The sequence below is a fragment of the Maylandia zebra genome, linkage group LG4 (genome assembly GCF_041146795.1).
Source record: "Maylandia zebra isolate NMK-2024a linkage group LG4, Mzebra_GT3a, whole genome shotgun sequence".
In the NCBI taxonomy this organism is placed as follows: Eukaryota; Metazoa; Chordata; class Actinopteri; order Cichliformes; family Cichlidae; genus Maylandia; species Maylandia zebra.
The window spans coordinates 27,204,895-27,222,707 of NC_135170.1; the positions used below are offsets into that span (position 1 = coordinate 27,204,895).

At 39.6% G+C, this 17,813-nt stretch overlaps 1 protein-coding gene across 1 annotated transcript in view; it reads right to left on the reverse strand.

The window, feature by feature from the left end:
- Window positions 1-3,187: 3,187 nt before the first annotated feature.
- baiap3 (BAI1 associated protein 3) overlaps window positions 3,188-17,813 on the reverse strand; it is a 52,043-nt gene continuing 37,417 nt past the window's right edge. Inside the window, exons 18-34 of the mRNA XM_004552207.3 lie at window positions 16,660-16,716; window positions 16,457-16,554; window positions 16,249-16,300; window positions 15,970-16,121; window positions 15,750-15,873; window positions 14,780-14,920; window positions 14,539-14,634; window positions 14,059-14,274; window positions 13,859-13,927; window positions 13,694-13,773; window positions 10,665-10,773; window positions 10,151-10,222; window positions 9,043-9,126; window positions 8,711-8,831; window positions 8,515-8,638; window positions 8,225-8,430; window positions 3,188-7,978 (exon numbers count right to left, since the gene is read on the reverse strand). Coding sequence (XP_004552264.1) covers window positions 7,875-7,978; window positions 8,225-8,430; window positions 8,515-8,638; window positions 8,711-8,831; window positions 9,043-9,126; window positions 10,151-10,222; window positions 10,665-10,773; window positions 13,694-13,773; window positions 13,859-13,927; window positions 14,059-14,274; window positions 14,539-14,634; window positions 14,780-14,920; window positions 15,750-15,873; window positions 15,970-16,121; window positions 16,249-16,300; window positions 16,457-16,554; window positions 16,660-16,716 — 1,905 coding nt within the window. The 3' untranslated portion in view covers window positions 3,188-7,874. The remainder of the gene's footprint in view (window positions 7,979-8,224; window positions 8,431-8,514; window positions 8,639-8,710; window positions 8,832-9,042; window positions 9,127-10,150; window positions 10,223-10,664; window positions 10,774-13,693; window positions 13,774-13,858; window positions 13,928-14,058; window positions 14,275-14,538; window positions 14,635-14,779; window positions 14,921-15,749; window positions 15,874-15,969; window positions 16,122-16,248; window positions 16,301-16,456; window positions 16,555-16,659; window positions 16,717-17,813) is intronic.

The following is a 17,813-nucleotide window of genomic DNA, read 5'->3' on the forward strand; positions in this document are numbered from 1 at the left end:
AACAGGTTTTTCCCCGCAGCACGCGTAATAAATACTCACAAAGAAAACGGCGGCCGTTACAACCTATGTCTAAAAATGTGTAGTTTCGTGCATCAATAAAACACTCGACTCCAGGTGCACACTGGAAACACTTCAGCTACCCGAGAATTCACAGAATTTACAGAAAATGTTAAATTTTTGTGATTTATATCATTATCGGACGATAGATGTTTTATATCGGGATATGAGATTTTGGTCATATCGCACAGCCCTACCTGCTAGCAGTATAATACTATATACAGTTCCACAGTAATTCTTTTAAAAAGTGTTGGTGGGACTGTAGACTTCAGAGAGACCTCAAGCACTTATTGCTTGAACATTGGGTTAAAGGTAATGTCTATGTCAAAACCCATGTGTCTATATTGATGGACCAGGAATAGACTCGCCTTCTCACTCTATAGAGATCAGTCGATACAACTTTGTGTGAAGATGATTCTGCGATGGGTCTCATTAAAAAGCTCACTGGCTTTGGCCCAAACACTGTCCTATTTGCATTCCTCATAGGCAAGCTGTCCAATATTATCTCTACTCACTCCATCACAGGCCCCTGAAACCACAAAGGACTTGCTGTGTTGGCTTCTTCCCACATCATATTTGCCGGAGAGGAGAGTCCAGACAGACTCTCCTCTCTAATAATGCTGACGCCACACCAAAGGATGCACCTGCAGTCAACAGGTGTTTTTGTCCTCAGCCTGCGAGGAGCCTTCCTTTATTCTGAGGAAAGCTTCTGAGGTCCTGCCAGTGTGCTGTGCCTATATATATTCACATTTTCCGTGAAGCCTCAAAGGTGGATCTTTCTCTGGAAGCGATTCAGATGTGAATTCTTTTCATTGTTTGAAGTGGAAGTTTTTAAAGATTTTTTTAAGTAACTCAAGCAAGCGAGTGCATGCTGATATACATGACAGATTGGTTAAGCTGAATTAATAACCTCCCTCTCCTCCTTCAGCACATGTATCAAGCTACAAAACTAAACCTGTGATATCAGTCTAAGAAAGCCATACAGTGCCATGTCTGGAAATCTGCAGGTGTGAAATTTTACATCTCAGACAAACAAAACAAAAGTGTCTGTGTGGGGGATCCAGGCTGACCTGCTGCAGTGGGAGGAGACGGCCTCTGCAGCGTAACATTACTGTGTGGAGTTGGAGGGTTGTTTGAGGGAAGATAAGAGATTGTGGGATCAGTGCGCTGTTAAATGTATCTGCCAGAGCCAGCAGAGGAGCTACAGCAATGCAGTGACTCTGCCAACATTCCTGGGGATCAACACGAGCTAAATGCTCCCACCTCTCTCCTCCACAGCCAGAAGTTAAAGAAAACCTGATAGATGGAGCTCACTGGAGCTTCCAGCACACTAAACTGTCTTCTTATGTCTCTATTGCTTTGTTTTAAATCAGGTTACTGTCCAAAAATAAAAAACTAAACTCTGTTGATGGAAAATACTTACACTGTAAAAAATGCCCCTGATAAAGAACAATACTGGCAGGAAAACACATCACAAAAATGGTATTATAGGCCTATTCTATGAATGAATATGGACTATACTTTATGATGCTGTCTGTTTGGTTGGTATTAAGTGTATTGATGTAATCTCCACAAAGTTTATTACTGTAAAATATAATTGCACACCCTCCCCCTGTACTCAGCAACTGTTGCCCATTACTTGCATTGCAAGGGGACAGAAGTCTGAATGTATTCATTGCAAATGTCATTCACATTGGCAGCTATACTTTAACACTGCTCTTGGTCACACAAACAGTGCAAACTGCATCACACTTCCACAACAAAGTCTACATATATTGTATTTTAAAAAAGTACAGTAGTTTGCTCTTATTTTCTTTTACCATAAAGGCCACCAATCTTGCAGTATAGCAGATTATTTTAGAAAACGTCCTGGGTTTTTTGTAGCAATTTGTTACATTGTTAGTACTTCATGTACTTCTACACCACTAAAGCTCAAAGAGCAACATTATTTCTCTCATTTCTGTCTCTCTGTTTGGTCCATTAAGATTTATTTAAGATTTGCCACACAAACATGACGATAAGAAATAATAACATGCATTTTCCCACAATTATTACACTTGCTTTTTATGTTTTGACTGAATCAAATCACTAGTCACAGCAGCAGGCGCTTATGTCTGTATGTCTGAAAACATGCATGCATGCCCCAACACCCAGCGTCACCAGCTGAAGGCTGTCTAGTCCTTTCGATAGAGGAAGAACCTTAAAAGGATAAAGTAGTCACTTCTTATTCTGTGCTCCTATCACAAAATAATGTAAACAATCAAGTGACATCAGGCCTAGGGCGACCCCTATAAGGCTGAGTGAGGATTTGTAAAGTTACGACTACATCTAGTGGTTAGAACTGGAAATCCTTGGGACCATTTCTGTCTACTGAGCACCTCTCTAACACAAATACATGTTATCGCGCAAACACTGAATATAGCTTGTATTTTAGAATCCAGAATAGATGACAGTCAACCAGCGAGAGCATTAATAATCTGTACGTCGGCTCACAGGTGCACGGAGACAAAGACCAGAGAGCTGTCATATGCACCGACAGATGTAGTGAGCGCTGGCACTGACTAGAGGGCATAATGTCTGCATTAGATGACAAGTTCCTCTCCACACCTGAGCCAGCATGCAATTCAATACCCTTCAGTCATCACCAGGATTCTAATTTAGAACGTATCGACTAGTGTTCAGTAGAGCACAAGCACTCGCAGACATTCATGTCCTCCAGCTGTGAGAAATTCTTGTCTAATCTACTATCACAGCAGCTCCTTGAGAAATGCGAACAGCAAGGCGATTGTGTCGAGGTATGTTTCACTGGCTGTGGAATATGATTTTTGTGGTCGTATGCGATTTTTCTGAAGGGCTGCTGCTGCGTTACAAGGTGCATTTGATCTTCATGTAACCGCTGCCAAGGGGATGTAAAACATTAAAGGTCATCCGAAAACCAGGGACACAAAACTTGGGGTGGGGGTGGGGTAGGAGGGCTGATGGTCGGGATGACGGAGTGAACAAATAGGTGTGAGCCTATAGCATGCCTCCACACTGACACAGATGCAGCAAATGCTATCTAAAAAAAAAAAAAAAAATGCTATCTAAGTGACGGCACTGAGTTTAAAGTTAAATACAATCTTTATTGGGTTTGTAGACATTTCCCAAAGGTATAATCCAATAAACAGCAACACAGGCATTTACAATTCAAGGACAAATAATTCACTTTCACAATAACAAATTGAAAGAGTTTTGCCTCTTGCAGATACTTTTCACCAGCAGTGCCTTTGAATCGAAACGACCAAAGAAAGTGCTCAACTCAGCAACATATCACATAATAGTTTAAATAAACTATTGGTTAAGCCGTGACACTAGGTCATAATGACGGTGTGTTGATTCACAGTCTGATTTCCTTTGCCACACTTCCTGTATATTCAGAACTAAACATTTTACATCGTTTTCAATGAACCAAACACTATGTTAACACTTTGACTTAACTGAACATTTAACGACCAAAATGTTTCATTTGCTTCTGAATAATCAGCAGAACAAATCCATAATAATACTGACCGGATCTGCCTGTCTAAGGGCAACGTTAGGAAATTTACAAAACTGTGACTGAGTATAGACAAATCTTTAATAACTGGAAAATATAGTTGCGTTCTTCAACTGCATTCTGGAAAAAAAGGTTTTTGCTTCTTTTTCTAAAATTTAAAATCATCAGTGTTAGTTTTAATTTGACTATAAATATGCAACTTACTCCTGCATGTTGATCCTACAATATAAGACTTATCTTATAACATTTATTTGACTTTAAAATAGTTGCTTACGCTCAAAGTGAGGTTGCATTTTTCTTTGTAAACATCTGGCCCAGAAGAACTGGTTTTAAAATAATACGGAGAAAATATAATCGCAACACTGGTACTCACTCAAATATCACAGTTACATCCTTTTATCACGCCTATGAAAACCTGCAGACTTAACAGTGGAGATGCTGGGTGATTTTTTTTTTCTGCAACAACGCCAACACTATTCTACCTGAAATATCCTAAGAACTAAATGTAAAGCCAAGTGCTCTTCAGATGGACTGAAAGCATTCCCAGCTCCTGTTTGTAAGGCAGGCTTATCGAACGCTTTAATAATGCCTGTAAATGCAGCACACTCTCCAGGCATAGATATGGTTTTTTGGGTGCTTCATCCTCACGACTCCACAGGTTAACGACAAAGCACTACACAAGCAGCTACTGTAAAGTTACATCACTATCAAAATGCTGTCGGTGTGAAGATTTTGGTGCTAAGTACTTGCTACAGTGTTTTTTCAGTGTTTCTTCACTACACCTCTGTTACTACTCTGTGATCCCGCTGTCTCGTCTAAAAAAGGTTCCATTCGTAATTAGAACTGCGATTTTAATACTTTCCAATAACCCGAATGTATTCCTGTTTTTTAAATGCTTTTAACATAGGTCTCAAATCCCCTTTGGGGTCACGTCAGGAAGGGCAACTGGCATGAAACACTCTGCCAGATCAAACATGCAGAGCTACCCGCTGTGGTGACCCCTTGTACCAAGGGAGCAGCTGAAAGTAGCTTGTTACAACAGCAGATGACTGTTCAGAGTTTCTAGTGCATTACAACTGTAAAACTTGAGCTACATTTTTGATATTAGGGGCAATTTCCTAGAAAAATATAGCATTAAACCTCCAATTTAAAAGTTCTGGTTGTCAATGAAAATAATTAAAGGTACAGTACTCGGCAGAACTCTTGAGCCACCCCTCATTTGTTTTTATTTTCCTTCCTTGCAGACTCAAGTGGTCTTGAGCAATAGTTCTCCAGCCTTTCTGATGCTCTTTCTGATTTTTTCTTTTGACATTGACTGCTTGTTTGTTAAGCCACTTAACACTGACCTATGAACCTATCAATTGACTCATTCAAGCATAAAAAAAGGTTCATATCTCAAGGTGTGGAATTAGTGTTGAGTCAGACCTTAACATTTTCAAGAAACCTGGAGAACTATTCCAGCAGACAACTTAAAGAAAAAACAAGAAAGCTGCTTAAGAGAATTTGGCTTGTGTCGAAGAATAAAGGTGGTCATAGCGAGTACTGACTTCTAAAATATGTTGTATTTCCAGGTGTGATAAGACATGTTTCAACAAATGTCTGCATGTATTTCTCAATTTCCTAGCAAAAGTCAAATAAATGAGGGGCGGCTGATTTCTTTGCAAAGTACTCCGCTCGTTTTCAATGTTTTGTTCCTTTTTTAAAATTTTGTTTGCTGAAAGATGGCTTGAGTTGTTGATATTATTCTCAATGTCACCAGACCTCTAACACTAAAGACTGAAATTAAGCTCATTAATCCACAACCTCCCCTTTAAAAGTAAATATGAGGTTTACTAAAAAGCCTCTTTTTAAAAGCATAATTGGCTAATTTTTATTTCAACCTTCCTAGGAAACGAGCCCTTTAGAATTAAATGAGTGTGAAATTGAGAATACTCCATTATTATATTTTTTTTTAAATAAAATGGTTTGTTAATCTTTAAATTGCATAAAAATATAACAACAATCCCATGTGGTTAACAAGATAAATAGTGGCTGGATTTCTGGGTGTGGTTTAACCCTCACCTTAACATCCTAACCTCTCAGTTACTGGCACAGCTTTGAGAGACTGGCTAGTGTTATTTCTGTCAGCCACACGAGAGCAGCTGCTGGTAAGGAGAGCTTTCTTTACCCCTTAAGTATGATTAAGCCCCTGCGCAGGTTCATTAACCTTATTTCCTTTTGACCTCAAGAGATTAAACTTCAGAACACGACATAATGTTCATTTCTTTTCCTCGCAAAAGGACTACGATGAGTTCAAATGTGATCAATGGAGATCTTTTGATGTTTGATGGTTTTCTGAACACTACTGTTTCACCTAATGAATATTTTTTAACCTCTTTCATCGGGGTTTAGGGCCACACACTGTGCCACAAAGTGTATTACTTTTTGAGAGTGTCAGGGGATATATTCCCCCACCCATCAGATTGATCTAGATCTGATGTAGCAAAGAGTAATAGTTATTAAGGATTTCACATGTACTCAGTTGAAAAAAACAACAACTAATTTATCATGTTTAATAACGAAAACTTAAAAAAGGTGTCCTGCCTCTCTCTTTCGACTGTTCTTTGCAATTCCACTCTGCAATTCCCCGCGGCCTTGCAGATGCAGTGAAAGTCTTTTGGTGGTGAGTGGGCTTGATTGCATGATTTTCCACACTTGAGAAGATGTGGATAAAAGCATTACTAAGGTAACAGAGAGGGACACCACTTTTTACCATTGCTCTCCTGACTGTGCTTTTCAATAGCTCGCTCCTAGATTAGAATTTTGAATGTGCAGCGAGTTCAGTGCTGCTGTTTTCATAAGCTCTACTCTCCATCTCCCAACCACACTGCCTTGGATATCAGATCGTAATAATAAGTGACTAATAAGTCGACATGTGTGTGACGCATTAATGTAACAACACCCCCTACCATAAACCAGACTTCTTAATAACGCTGAACTTCTGGAGTACAAATGTTATTAGGAGTTATTTCCTCCTTGGGATATCTGCTGTCTAAATGAACCAACTGTCTGTTTAGCAGGAACCTCTTATACTCTTTCATAACTGCATCTTTATTCTTGGACTCTACTAGAGTATCTCTGGATGAACAAGCTCTTTAAGCTCCTCTCACTTTGCCAACTTTCTACTGATTGGCTGCCTCTTGGAAACAAAAGCTTTGTACATCAGATGGGGAAAGCTTCTATGCTGAGATGACCATATTATAGATATCCCTCTCAGTGACATCATGTCAGATTGAAAAGCAGAAAAAAGTGTCTGAAATTGAGTGTTAGGGATTAGCTACACATATGATGCCCTCATTATCTGAAAGTTTGTCCATATTTTAATGAGCATCCACTAAGGAAATGCACAAACACGCAACATTTCAACCTTTTGCACACGGAGGATACATTTGTTTCTGGCGCTATGTCTGTAAAGTTAATCTGTCAGTTGAGGAGGTGGTGTCGCACAAAATACGGGAAGGAGTTCAAATGATAGAGCTTTCCAGCACTAAGGTAGCACTGTCTTTGGTCTCTTCACTGACCCATCACAATCTTTGTGAGGAACAATCTGAAAAGTTGAATGAACCCGAGCTGTGGCGTGTGCCTCAGGGGAACGTTAAGCCTTCCTGCTGCTCCTCCTGCTGCTCCTGCTGCTGCTGAGTGAATGACTGGTGCAGTTTCCCAAAGCTGTGCATTATGTTTTCATGAGTTCTACTACAAATTTCTATTTAAAATTCAACTTATGAAATGGAAACTAAATGCGGGTTCACGGTTTTACTTTCTTAATAGTCCTTCCCACAATTTATCTCCACAAAGTCATGAAGAATGTCAAACTTCCCTTCAACTAATGAGCATATCTGAGGTATAGACTTTGACTAAATACTATTGGATGTGTAAGCTACTTCCACAAAATAGTTCTAAAATGTTAAATCTATCATATCAAAGAGTATACAACAAAGATAACGATTACCTCATTACAAAAAATATAGACTAGTAACATTTAGGATCAGCTATCCACTGAATTCTAAAATATAGTTTAACTGAGACAGCATCAAGTTGCACAGTGACAGGACGTTCATTCAGTAAGAAAACAGAAATATGCTTCACTGTCTTCCTTTTCTTTTCATTTTGGTATAATTACTGAACAAACAATACATCAGGGAGGGGAAAAAATAATTTCAATAGTGTAAACATTGTACCAGTACAAAAGCACATGTCGCAAGACGTGGTCAGAAAACACCAACACAGGCAGCGCTGTCACCCTTTACTCTTCCTCCATTGACTTCTCAATCTCTTTCAGCCTGCGGACAAACTCCTGAGCCTCCCGGTCCCCGACGCGAGCTTCCAGCATCCCCATGATTGGCTTCTCTGGAGGCGAGAGAAAACAGATGAGCACAGTTTCTACACCTGACACAAATATCTCTTGATTGAATGGCTTTTCATGCTGCATTGAAGAAGTAATTGGAAACCCAGACTTACACCCCCTGGTCTTCAAGAAGCAAACATTATGTTTGAGTAAACAAAACGACGGCATAACCCCCCCCCCCCAAAAAAAAAAAAAAACCCAAAAAAACAAAAAACAAAATAAATGATACAGCCCGGAGCCATATGTACCGCTGGGTTTACTGCGAGACAGATGCAGAATGACAGGCTGGACGCTCTTGCCAGCCGCTGAGGCGTTCGGTCTCCCCGGCCAGCAGAAGTCGCTGAGAGGAGCGACGGCTTCTCCAGCGAAGTCGTTGGTGGACAGCCAATCGTAGTCCATCACAGTAAAGGTCAAACAGGCAAACCTGTGCCTGTACTGTTCAGGACTGACGTGGCTGGAAGACAATGGAATCAAACAAATCAGCCACAGGGTGTGTGCATATAAACAGGGAGACCTAACAAAAGGGCAGAGTACTCACAAGTAAAAGAGCTCATCGAACACTGGGTGCAGCGTCTTAAGCTTCACTTGCGTGCGTTGACTCTTGGCCATAGGAAACAGGTGGTGAGGACATAACTCCACTATGACGAAGGGATCACTCAGACCTGAGGAAGTAGTGTTCAACTTTAATATTTAATTTAAGACAAAAATTTAAATTCATAAATTCACATATTTACCATTGGCATCCAGTGCAATGATATCAGCAGCATGCAGGATCTCCACTGTCAGGCGCTGCTCTGGAGCATCATAGTAGCACTTCACGCTGATCCGACCGTAACGTGTATGTTTGAGAGTTTTCTGCAACATTAAGTATTGACAGAAATATTAAGCATGCATCCATCCTCATTTCGCGGGTTGTGTCGTGTCTTCAAAGGGCCGACGAGAAGGCAGATTTTTAATCAGAGGTATAACAACAGAAGAAAGAGCACTCTGCTGTCCAATCAATACTTCCTTCTTCACTTCAAAGGAGAACAAAATGAGATTGTCAGTCTTGTAGGTTGAAACGCACCTGGTGGGAAATCTTCTCCAGATAGTACTGTTCAATCAGCTCAAAGGATGAACATTTATTCAGCCTCAGCTCCTCATCCAAGACCTAAAACAGCATCGAGATTGTCACAAAGCGATCAATAGCATGATGGATAACGCAACATAAATCTGACCTTAAACCCATTTATCAAGATACCAGGAGCCAGACTAGGAGATGTACTAGTAGATGTTCACCACTAAAAGTGTGTGTAATGGAAAAAGTGCAGAAATTTGCTTCTTTTATAAATCTTTGGACTTTACAGAAAGTGGAACTTGTAGAGTTTAACAATTTAGCAGAGCATCTGTCATAAAAACAAAAATATTTTAGAAATCTTTCGAAAACTTTAAAACTAAAAACTATATCACTTATTAGCCAAATAACAAACTGAATTTAGATTTTTATACCCAAACTAAACTTCTCTGGAAAATTAGGAATTAATCAAGTGTTTTAATGACATTTTTTTTTTAAATAAATAATGTATTTTACTGTTTTTTCCTTATGTAAAACTGAAAGGCTGCAGTTTTATGCAACATTTTAGCATTAAAAATATTATTTTAATTAAAGACCTTGCACATACTGGTGAATTAACCATAACAGAAACATAAAAATATTATTATTATTATTTGGCAATTACCAACAATGACAATTAAGGGCAGCTGTGGCATATATAAATAAACCTGGCATTGGGTGCTGGTCTTATAACTTGGTTAAGCACTGTAGAAAATTTCCTTCCTTATGGAATCATGAACAGAAGAAAAATGCCAAAAATGTAAAAGTAAAAGTAACTGAAGCCATCAACTCTGTAAGTTCAGGGTAAAAGATCACGGCAGATTTAGGACTGGAAGACAAACATGAACCATTAGTAAAACAGAAGGACCACCTGCCAAAATAAGTGTAATATTAAACGCAAGTTTTGTGAAAATTGTCTGTTTTGTTGCACTTTTTAAAATCTCAACTTTTTCATATCATGTGCAGTGTGCACAACATTTTTCATGCACTTTTTTGTTTATAAAAATCAGTATACGTTTGGGAAAAGATGTACATTATTTATACAGCCGGCTCCTGGTTGACAGATTGGACGAGTTCCTACCTTGTAGTCTCCGCTCTTCATGTCTTCCAGGAATAGACCCTCTCCCCTAGCATGAAAGAACTGCAACAGAGTCTAAAGCGATTGAACAAAAGCATTAAACTCGGGAGCTCATAACATTTATCCCTCTATTTTTGATAGACTTGTTGTTCACACAAACAGCATGAAACCTCTGGCAAACATTGCATCTGTCTGCCAGCCTCCGAATTCATGCCATGACTTTTCATGCAAATATGTCACGTCCTCTTCCAGCTGGTTAAATTGGAATTAGAATATACAACAGTTCCCACATTGTCATTCATAAGGGAGCTCACTTTGGCACTGAACTATTACCTAGTGTCTTCATGAATATCTGATATATGCTAATGATTGCACGCCAAAGGGCATACCGAGATAATTAAAGAATGCAAGTGGCAATGATAATCTTAACATATTAGACACGTCTTTTAAAACAGACCATTCTTTTCAGTGGGCACACAGACTAAAAGGATTATTGTGCGATGCAGTAATCACTGACCTCTACTGTGTACTGGAAGCGGTTGTAAAACTCCACCTGGACACCCCTGTTTTCAGTGACCGTGTCCAGGATCATCCGCAGGAGGAGCTCCCACATGCTCTGGAGAACTCTACCAGGAAGCAGACAATGAGACACCCACACATGTGTGTTTACCAGCTCTTCCAATTACACCCCATGTACTCTCACTATGTTTTCACAGATAATAGGCCGATAATGAATACTTGTAAGTAGTGTAAGTGCTAAAGGCTATTATTATTATTGCAACGCTTACATTCATACACAAGCGCAGCATCTTATTTGCTGAGCTGTCACACATTTTATGTAGTGCAACAGAATAGGGAAAATCTCTTTTTAAGACAAGGAAACAATGGATTTTGTTGTGTAACTGCGTTTGGAGTGAACCAGAAATCTATTTTGGGTTGGCTTGGATTCATTGTGGTTTTAACAATCAAATATATGCTGATCATGCAGTGTTTCATGTGCATGGGAAACATAAGGAACCAGGGGATATTTGGTGTGGTGCATACTGGCTGAACTCATATAAATCATATTTATAGTACAGTGCAAAAATCTTGAGCCACCCTTATACAGTTTGTACAGTTCTAACAAGCCTAAAATTCATATTTTGTATGGCCTCCTTTATTCTCAAACACGACCTGAACTCTTTTAGGCAAGCTTTCTTGTAATTTCTCTAAGTCGTCCTAAGGAACAGTTCTCCAGGCTTCTTCAGGGACATTAGAAGTTCTTCTTTGGAAACTGGCTGGCTTTTCTTTTGTTTTTATCAAGACGATCCCAAACTCCTTTAATAATATTGAGGTCCAGGCTTTGGGGATGCCAGTTCTTAACCAATAGTGTTCCATTGTGGGTTTCCCTATCCTGGTATCTTTCACTGCAGTGTGTTTGGGATCGTTGTTATAATGAAAAATGAAGCCGTGGCAGATGCTTTCCAGAGGGCATTGCATGATGGATCTGAGTTCATAATCCCATCAACTTTGACAAGATTCACAACAACACTGACTGAAATGTGGCTGAAATTTATGACAGAGCCTCTGCCAGATTTTATTGGTTAGTCCAGTTTTGTGTAATTTCACACACCTCAGCCTCCTTGATTCCCTTCCACTGACACCATTTCTGTTGAGGCTTTGGTGAACAGTAGCTGGATCAACTGGAGGGCAGATACATCTCTCAGGTCCTTCGTCAGGTCTTTTTTTGCTATTTCTTAAGGACATGACTTTGAGATACTGTTGATCTGCTGTAGATAGTTTTTCAGGCCTGCCACTTCTTTTTTTTGTCCTCCACTAGTCCAGTTTCCTGTGTCAAGATGTCAATTTTTGGCTAATAGCTCTTTGGGAATAACCTTGTTGTAGTGCAATAGGTGAATCCTAAAGCGCAAAAATAAAATCTTGCTATTTTATGCCTGTCAAACTTATCTGTGTCATCATTTCCCGTAGATTAAAAAATGGGGGCAATTATGTGCTTTTTCTGCAGGCTACTGAAAAACAAAAGGGTAAGAGTTTTAAATTTGACCTTTGTTTTTTTGAAAGTGGTGATTTGCTAAATGCACTGTTACATGTCTTTTTAGGCTTGAATGATTCATAGATCTGTGTTAAGTGGCTTAAATAAACCAAAAAACAAATAAAAACATTCCTCTGAAAAAGCCTGGAAAAGATACAAGCACTGGACGGAAAATTAGTGAAAAAGCAGTCAGTGTTAAAGAAATCATCCAAAGCTTCAGAAAGCCTGGAGAACTTTTGCTCAAGACCACCTTGAAACATTACGAGAAAGTCTAGATCCTTGGATGCTTGCATCAGTGTTATGCACATCTTAAGTTAGTATAAAGATACCATACTTTGAAATAAGCCTCAGAACAGTCTTTTCCTGCTATAGTCAAACTTATTTTCACAGTATTTTGACTATCACTCAAATTAATGTTGTGATTAGTTTTGCATGTATGCCTAAGGAGCTTGGAAAGAAAAGCGTCTGGACTTCTTTAAGTTGCTTGAAGACATTTCACCTCTCATCCGAGAAGCTTCTTCAGTTCTAGGGTCAAATGGTGGAGAGTCCCAGATTTAAGCTTTGTGGGAGTAACCCACCAAGAGGGACAATGAACCCCCTAATGATCCTCTACCTAATCACGTGAGCCAAGGTGTGGAAATAGGTGTAGGTCACAATCAGCCAAGGTTTCGGGTGAACTCATTGTGAAACCTAGCCCCACCCTGTGAATTCCTGAGGTCAGGTGACCCATGTGAGAGGGCGTTAAGGCGTCTGAGAAGGGATCTCAAAACTGGATTGGCAGACAGTTGGTGTCGTAAACCACCGACTCTGTTCAAAGATGGTCGCTCACATCAGACACCAACTAGGGAGGATAAGAAGGACAAACGCAACAACATTGCCATCCCCTATGTAAGTTTCACAATGAGCTCACCCGAAGCCTTGGCTGATTGTGACCTACACCCATTTCCACACCTTGGCTCATGTGATTAGGTAGAGGATCATTAGGTGGTCCATTGTCCCTCTTGGTGGGTTACTCACACAGAGCTTAAATCTGAGACTCTCCACCATTTGACTCTAGAACTGAAGAAGCTTCTTGAATGAGAGGTGAAACGTCTTCAAGCAACTTAAAGAAGTCCAGACGCTTTTCTTTCCAAGCTCCTTAGACTACGATGACCTGGATGACTGAGAACCTTCACAGACATTTGCATGTATGCCTCTTCAACTATGAGCTCTATGTGCCCATTCTGATTTCTCATGTTCTTTGTTATGTTCATGTTTTGTCTTGTGTATGACATGATTCAGTGGTTTTGTACTGAATGTCTATTTCTTTTAGCACATTGTGACTCACAACAGTTATTAACACATTAAAGTCTACCTCCCCCCTGCCTTTTTTGGCATCTTGTGATGTCATTGCATAGTGACTCAAAAAGCAAGTTTTGCTGAAGGCAACAAAAGTCTGTGTGCTGTTTTTTTTTTAGAAAGAAATGCAAGAATAAGAACTTAATATTAATAGTAAAAAGAGAATTAAAAAGTACCTGGTTAGATTTTCTTTTACAAGGTTTTCTGTCAGGATGACCATAGTGTCTTGTAAGTACTTCATGAGAGGGGAAACAGCCTGGGAGAATGTCACACATTACATAAATACCACAAAACACCGCTAATATAAGGATAAAAAAGGCTAGGCGGCTATTGCTACATACATCATCATTGTTGATGGAGTCAGGAGACAGGCTGATGTGCTGGATGTACCTCCGCAGCTCAGGCAGCATCTGCACAGGAATATTTAGTCACAGATGTTCATGAAGGTGCATACTTCAAAGTATATAGATGTCCGGATACGCTCAAAAAGTTCTACAAACTGGTTTGTGAGAAACAGGAAAATTATACTCCTCGTGTTCACCTTGTCAGTGAGCAGTGTGATGAGGCGTTTAGCTTCTCTCTGCAGATCCAGGTCCATGTTGAACAGCTGTCCATTCAGAGCCTTGTAAACCTGCTCTTTCCCCTCCACCCCGCATGATTCCTCCATGGCGCGCTCCACACCCTGCCAGTCCAGGTCCCGGGGCAGGTGACCCAGGAAAACACGCACATGCTCTATGTTGTTCAGGGCGATGCAGAGCTAGCAGAAAGCGAGGAGGAGCAAAGGCGGAGAAACAGAGGGTAGAGATGGAGAAAAAAAGAAGGAAAAGAAGCAGGGCTACAGAGAAGTGGAGGGATTGAGTTTGAGTGTAAATGATTGATGACGACAAGAAGCAACTGCTTTGTTTTTGTGTGTATAACATATCTGCTCTCCCACTGAGCCCTTTGTGTTAACAGAGAGCTTGCTGACATCGTTGACGTAATTCTGTGCCCACCCCCGGTTCTGTCTTGCTACAGGCGTTACCTGCACTGTGAAACTCTTGTGGTCTCGGCCCAGCTGGTTCCTCTCAATCTTGTGCGTTATCATCTCTGAGTAGCACACGGCCTCACTGCAGAAATTCTGCAGTAGATAAAATCAGTCTTGTCATTACGGCACAGCTCCCTCAGTTTCCTTTATGATTTTGACTGATAAACTGTATGTGTCATGTTTCTATGTGCACAGAATATGAGTATGTGAGTGTGGCAACACTATAAGTGGCACTCACGTCTGTCAAACGTGTGACAAAGATGAAGGCCCCCGCAGAGTCTGGCCAGGCCAGCTGGACCCAGATCTCGCGTACCTGGCTGAAGCAAGCTGTCACTTCAACTGCTGAGGAACTGTGCTTGGCTTGCTGCAAAGGTCCAAGCTACTCACAAAAAATAAAATCAATCTTAAAAAAGACAAAGCATGGATTTCCTAATATTTACATTTTTTTTTTACATGCATGAAAATCTGTAACATTTTAGCATATTTTGCAAGCAGGGAATGAATAACTGTTTTAAACTTAACACGGTAAAACATTTTAATGTAGTTCCAAGGAGGTACATGACCTGCGATTAAAAAATAGGCAGTTCATTCATAAAAAACAGACCTGATTTAAAATTTCCCCTTTAAGGTCATATAGTTGTAAAGCTCACTTCCAATGCTGCTCCTTCTAATTGGATCACTTCTATTACAGCTCATCTCAACTGATCGAGGGACTGGCTGATCAGCTAATGAATGCTAGCTTATAGCGCCAGACAAATAATTTATCAGCAGATTACTGCTTCTCCTTAAAGTGAATACTGTACATGTTTAATAATGGTGAATAAATCATTATTGTACAAAATATTTTAATTCTTAGGAAAAAATATAGAAAAACAAGAGAGCTGGGGGTCTCATAATTTTTTTACACCTTTGGTAACAATGGAACACCTTTGAGCAATAAGGATACAATATATATATATAATTAATTACAGGTTAATTGTACATTGATGCTGTGATAATGTGTTAATTGATAACACATTAAAGGTGCCTTTTACAGCTATTCACAGCTACAATCCTAATGAGTTTTAGCTTGTTCTAAAGCTTTAGACCTACTCTATGTGGCACACAGCTATATTTTACACACCTGCGTGTTCAGTACTTCTGTAAGTTGACTTGTTTTCTGAGAAAGAGTCTATTATGTTCCTTCTATTATTCATGCCATTTCTCACCTTATCTGTTTCCACTGCCTTGCGAATCCTGTCACAGGACCTGTCGTGAACAATCTGCAGCCACTTGTGAATTGAGGACTTGAACCAGTTATGGAAACCTGTCAAGGCCAACATTTTAGCATCCCTGTAAAAGAGAAATACATTCATTAGGACATGACTTCCAGTCAGAGCCTTTTACATTGTTACATCAATAGACGTTGGAGTCAAAAGGATAACCAACTTGAGAGGAAGAAACTCTCGAAAGCCTTTGAGGATTTTCAAGGACACGAAGAGCTCGAAGATGGTCTCTCCCATTGTCTGAGACAGTCTGGAGCTCTCCTGCTCGAGAGTCCCACACACCCGCTCCATCGCCACGTTCACATCATCAGCTACCTGTCAGGTCAAAGGAAGTCAGCGTGTTTCATCCGTGTAAAAGTTAGCAGCATCAACAACATATGACTCAGAAAGACTTGTCATGTCATGTTTACAGTGACCTGTCGCATCATTTTCAGTGACATACCTGCTTTTCCAACAGTCTGTATGATATGCTGAAGAAATCTACTTTCACTGCACTGTGGAGAAAACAAACAAACAAACAAAGAAAAATATAAAAATCCCATCAACAACCAAGCACACAAATCAGTGTGTCACCACTGAATAATATAGCATGACACTTATCGGTTGTTTTTTTTTCTCCCTCGGATTTCTTGCAGAAAACTGCTGTTCACCTGTAGAAAAGTTTATTGTAGATGTTCTGGGCCCTCTGGACATCTGCACATGCAGCATCAATCACCTGAACCAGCTTCTTCAGCTGTTCCTCCAGAGTCTGCATTGTCAGAATATAATGAACATCACCCTGGATGAAAAAACTCAAGGTACACTGTGTAAAAGATGTTAGGATATCTATGATTTAGGACCAAAACAAGCTTACTCCTTCCTCTGGTTTATATCGAGTGATTAAGCTCTCGTACCACTCAGCAGTTCCTTTCTGTTCAAAAGATTAAAAGGAGAATAACTGGGCTGAAGTAAAGGGCTCTTATTGACTAGTAAGTATTTCTTACATTCATCATTTCTCATCAAAAACACTCTACGAATCAATAAAAGCTCAAGTGTTAAACACATTTACTTCCTCATTTAAAACTAATATCCATATTTCCATATTTTATTGGTACTTTGCTCCATTAAGACCAACAATGACATCCACAGATATGCAGTACATCACTACACTCTGTACACTAAATGACTAGGTTATTAGGTACATCTGTTCAACTGCTAACCAGCTATGACAGCAACTCAAAATATTCACGTATGGTTGTCAGTTTATTTCAGAATTTCAGAAACTGCTGATCTGCCTGGACTTTCCCACACAACCATCTGTAGGTTTTACAGAGAATGGTCTGAAAAAGATAAAATGGCACTGGGTGCCACTCCTGTCAACTAAGAAAAATATCTACACAAGGTCAACAGACAATAGAAGATTGGAAAAACATTGCCAGGTCTGATGAATTTCACTTTCTTTCCGATGCTAGTGTCAGGATTTCTCATTAAATACATGAATGCACTGATCCATCCAGCCTTGTATTAATAGTTTGAGTTGCTGCTCTTGGTTTAACAACGTGGGGAATATTTTATTTGGGACACTTTGGGCCCTTAGTACCAAATGAGCATCATTTCAGTGTCACAGCGTACCTGACCATGTCCTCCATGGCAAGGTCACAAAATTCAAATCATCTCAAACAGTTTTTTAAACATGAAAACGAGTTTGTGTTCAAACTGTATCCACACCCAGCAGATCCTTCATGACAATATAGACCAAAATCTGTGAGGAACATTTCCAGCACCTTCTTGAATCTACACTATGAAGATTTAAGGTCAAGGTCAAGGTCAAATTTATTTATATAGCACATTTCCAGATAGATGATGCTGCACAAAGTGCTTAACAATATAAAAATGTCATAAAAAAGAAACAACGTAAAACAATAATAACAATATAAAACAATGATAGGACAATAAAAGAATTAAAACAATAACTAAGATTATTAAATAAGACCAAAATGCTTGGGTCATAGTGTGTTAAAAGCCAGG